This window comes from Salvia hispanica, chromosome 3, assembly GCF_023119035.1.
Source record: "Salvia hispanica cultivar TCC Black 2014 chromosome 3, UniMelb_Shisp_WGS_1.0, whole genome shotgun sequence".
NCBI lineage: Eukaryota > Viridiplantae > Streptophyta > Magnoliopsida > Lamiales > Lamiaceae > Salvia > Salvia hispanica.
This window is the reverse complement of record NC_062967.1, coordinates 34,003,490-34,008,081: the sequence shown is the minus strand read 5'-3', so window position 1 is coordinate 34,008,081 and position 4,592 is coordinate 34,003,490. Positions and strand designations below refer to the sequence as shown.

The window sequence follows — 4,592 nt, the reverse complement described above, 5'->3', positions numbered from 1 at the left end:
ATTTTAAAGTTAATGTAGTGTATGAAGAAGTTTTAAAAATAATGAGTAATTATCCATTGTGTTTAATTCTTTATTGTGATAGATTTTTATCTTCCTGTTTAAACATTATAGTATATGATTTGTTTTAAATTTATTATGCTTCAATATTGATTTGTATAGATTTTTGATTCTCATATAACTAAAATTGTTAATCGTATTGTTTATTGTTAATATTAATTCTAATTTTATTTAATTAATTTAAACTTGAATACTTATGCGTTAAAAATATATTAAATGCACAGGCGTGATACTAGTTATTAGTAAAAGAAAAGAGAAAAAAAGGTAAAAAAAAAGTAGTGTCAGTGGATGTGAGGTCCATATTATTTGAATGTGTTTATTTTTTTTGGACAACCAAAAAAGATAAATATGTTTATTTTTTTCCGTAAAACTTCTCTATAAACATGGTAGTAGTTCATATTTAATGGGAGCAAGTAGAAAATACAATTAGATTTTTCCTAATAACAATTCAGTTGGGAAGTACCACCGATTACCGAAGCAAACACATCCCCAGTTCCCACAAATCCCATCACAATAAATTGAGGCACAATCTTGAAAAATGAAATCCCAATCAAATGAAAACCAAACGGCTTTAGTTGAAGGCAATAGAATAAAATGAAAAAAAAATCCAAATCCAAAAACCCAGTCTCCAATAAATAAACCGAAGCAAAATTGCAATTTTGAGAAATCTCTGCTTCCACGCCGACCTAAATTTTCAATTGTCGTCAACAAAATTACATCCGCGTTTACTGCAATTCGACAGGGATGGCAGAGGTGGAGCAGCCGGAGTCGCCGCCGCGGCCATTTCCCGCGAGGTCACCGGAGTTTCCGCGCGATCAGTTTCATGCAGATCGTTTCTCGCCGATGTATAATGGCGCCTCCACGATGCATAATGGCACCACCTCTACGAATGCAGACGATCCTAAGTCGTGCTTTATTGCTTCGACCACATTCTCGTTTTTTGGTAATTTTTTTTTTTTTGGTTGGATGTAATTTGTAAATGTTTTTATGTGAGGGTTTTGGATTCTTTTGAGTGAATTTGGATGCTTAGTTGATTCCAATGGATATAATTGGGCGATAATATTTGTTGTAAGAATCATATGATGAACAGTAGGTTTATTTGATTTTGCGTATATGTTTTGTTTCTGATTTCAGTAGCCATAACTATGGCGTTTGGACTGTATTCCCCTGAGAATTTGCGTCTTGGACCTAATGCATCTATATTGATACAGCCCAACACCTTGTTTGTGGAGTCCATAGAGGTATTTTCAAAGTGGCTTAAATTTGTTTTAAAATGTCTTGTTCTAAGGAGATTTTTGCTTGTGCCAGGTGGTTGAAGTTGGTGCAGCCAAAAGTTCGATGTTATTTGGATTTTATGAAGCTCCAGCCCTTGATGTTATGGTTACATGGCAGGAGACTCACAAGATCTCTCTGCCTTCCAATACCCACAAGGTCAGAAGCATAATGAGTGTTTTTACTGTAGTAGAATAATACATGTTTATTTTAACAAAATAAAGGGTACAGTGGTTTATATCTTCATCCCCCTTTTCCTGCAGGAATGGGTGCATTATTTGAATGAAGGATCTCAAATTAATGTATCTTATAGTGTTTCCTCATGGGGCTTCTCTTCTATAGGTCTTATAATTGCTAAAGGTAAAGTTTAGTTTCTCAAGAACTGATTGCTTTAATTTTCTATTTTATATAAGATGTGTTTCATTATGTTTTGAATGAAAAGATTAGTGGTATGCAGAAATTTCAATGGCATGCTGGTTTGACGTCATATATCATGAGCAAATGTTAATTGACATGTTTCTGTTAACATGGTCTGCTTTAGGTAGGGGCCTTGGATTACATTCATGCTGTTTTTCAAATGTTGTGTTATCATTTGTGTTTCCCCTGTGGTTACTTTGTAATTATACAAATTAAAGACTCCTAAATCGTTTACATCACCATTTAAATTTCCCAAATTCTTAGGTTGCCTGTCTTTAATTGCTTGTATCCTATAAATAAACAATTTTTTAACTCTTGGCAATCTTTACACATATTAGGTATGTTGATCGCAAGTTTAGCATCTGATTATTGACGAGTACCCTTAAGAATTTTCCGTAAATACTAGCAGGGAATGCTGAACTTGCTGAGTGGCTTAAAGACCCATCATATCCAGATACAACCTTTTCATGGAATATAATTCATGGTGAGATAAAAATTAGAACCTTTATATTTTCCCTCTATGAAATTGTCATTAGAACCCACTTAGTTATTGTTGCAGGAAATGGCTCAATTCAGAAGGATATCTTGAAATCTTCAGCATATTACACTGGAGTTGGTAACTTGAATCCTGAAATTTTCATGGTGAGTGTTTCTTAACTTTTGGGTGGTGGAGCATGTGAAGTCATTGCAAGAATACTTATAAAGAAATAAATTTCCCATTTAGATTAGTGCTTATACTTGGACCAGGTTTCCTTTTTCCCCATTTTCGATTCTTGATGACTTTTTTATTCATTGTTCTCATATTTTAGATATTAAACAGGTTGATTTAAATATGTCAATTAAGGCATCTATGTACGACACGACAAAACCATATTACAAGTGTAGACCTGCAGAGGGTAGATGCACTTTCCCACTGTCTTTCATGGGTGCAAATGCAGCTGTTCTTACATCTCCTGGTCGAGTTCCTGTGAGTACTTTATCTGATGAAATGATATTTTTTGAACAAATTAACTTAACGACATGATCGCTACCCTTTGTCTAAGATGGAGGGTACTGTCTCGAACATGTATAAGGCTTTACGGTGAAATAGCCTGTACTGAAATACCCTTAATACACGTGTGTATGGCCATTAAAATAATTTGTGCTACTGATAATTCTATTTCATTAACAATGATGGATGAAATCATTTCCTGAAAATATGACTTTCATTTACCAATTGTCATAAGGAACACTCTCACCTCCACCCTCTATATGTGCTGTAGGGTATGGTCAACGGTAATTGTTATGTCAAAATTTCATATGGACCTCGTTGGATTGCGTATGTCGTTGTAGCAGGTATGTTATCTATTAATGTACGAAAATATAAAGATAATTCTTTATGAAAATATCTTCACAATTATCAATGTAGGTGGGTTGATTCTTCTAATGCTACTCTTCAACTACTTCACGAACCACCTCCGGCGCACCGAGCAAGACATGCCAAGCGATCCGCCTGGTGGCATTGGATCTGAGAGAAACCCATTGCTTTTGCGTAAAGATGATGACACCTCTGCCTCAGAGGATGGAGATCATGAAGATGATGCACAAGCTGGTGTTGAAGCAAACCCAGTCAAAGGTGATGAAGATCGCGGCCATACTTGTGCTATTTGCTTCGAAGCTCCCAAGGATTGTTTCTTTATTCCATGCGGACACTGTGTAGCTTGTTTTGGATGTGCAAATAGGTAACACTGAGATTTTGAAGCATTGAGATAAGAACGCTCCTCCATGCTTTAAATACGTTGAAAAGTATATCAATGCATCATTCTACATTTTAGCTTCCCAATTGCTTCAGTACCTATCATAGGACTCCTATTATATCTTTATCGCTACATTTTGGGTTCCCCATTGCTTCAGAACTTAGCTATGCAAGCCTACAGTAGTTTCAAATGATTCATGAGTGACCTGATTTTCGCTTTGCAGAATAGTGGAAACTTCAGCAACCTGCCCTATTTGCCGGCGGAAGACCAAAAAGGCAAAAAAGATATACACTGTTTGAACAGTGCTGGAGCCTCTGTTGTGCTTATACACTACAATTAGGGTTAGCATTCTGTATAATATCAGACCTTTTAAAAATAGAAAATCAGCGACTTTTACACCTTTTTTCCTTTTTGTTTCATTATGATGTATTATTTATCTAGAGGAAGTGTATGTACATTAACAAACACTTTTCAATCATCAGTAAATATGAAGGTTTGAATTTTGGATTCGTGTTCGTGTTGCATTTCATCATATTCTGCGTCAAGAATAAAACAAATTTGAAATGTTAACAGCAGGGATTAGACAATTTTCTTTCTTTTGAAGGTCTCAAATATGTTAACTACAACTCCAATTGCTCCCATGAGCTCAAGTTTTCTTCCCCACAGCTTGTAACAAAAGAAGCAACTTAAGGAAGTAGTAGGATGCACCACCAATTGTGACATACTCCAACTTCTCACTACCTTCGACTGTCGGAAAATCGCCATCGGTTACCCAGGGCTGAGTGAATCCACCTGTGAGTCACCACAAGTTTTTGTATCCTCCTTTATGCAGTTTTGTAAGTTTCCAAATCATTTTGATTCTCTGAACTGAATATGATGCAATTATATCTTTGAGTCTTTATTCTTATGCTTGGACATGGTTTATGTCAATGTTGTCTCCCAACAGATGTTTGACTGAAATTAATAAGTTTGTATTTTTGATTTCTGCCTGATAGTCGATGCTTGTTTTCTTCCATCCTGTCAAATTTGGGATGACATTCTCATTTGGCAATCTGCTTGCTCTTGGAAGGTCCGCATTTCGAGAATACTATGAGTTACCTCCTCTTTTGC

At 35.6% G+C, this 4,592-nt stretch overlaps 1 protein-coding gene across 7 annotated transcripts; it reads left to right on the top strand.

Moving 5' to 3' along the window:
• Positions 1-495: 495 nt before the first annotated feature.
• Positions 496-4,387, top strand: LOC125210687 (E3 ubiquitin-protein ligase APD2). Of its 7 annotated transcripts, none has more exons than XM_048110252.1 (11): positions 497-1,000; positions 1,192-1,298; positions 1,366-1,488; positions 1,593-1,689; positions 2,153-2,230; positions 2,294-2,388; positions 2,567-2,713; positions 3,009-3,081; positions 3,155-3,467; positions 3,706-3,823; positions 4,149-4,387. In XM_048110252.1, the coding sequence occupies exons 1-10, from the start codon at positions 802-804 to the stop codon at positions 3,779-3,781; spliced, it is 1,308 nt and encodes a 435-aa protein (XP_047966209.1). In that variant the 5' UTR covers positions 497-801; the 3' UTR covers positions 3,782-3,823; positions 4,149-4,387. The 7 variants fall into 7 exon arrangements, with proteins under 7 accessions (XP_047966213.1, XP_047966209.1, XP_047966208.1 ...); XM_048110251.1 differs by having other exon boundaries at positions 4,087-4,387; XM_048110250.1 differs by lacking the exon at positions 4,149-4,387 and having other exon boundaries at positions 3,706-3,991.
• Positions 4,388-4,592: the final 205 nt, after the last annotated feature.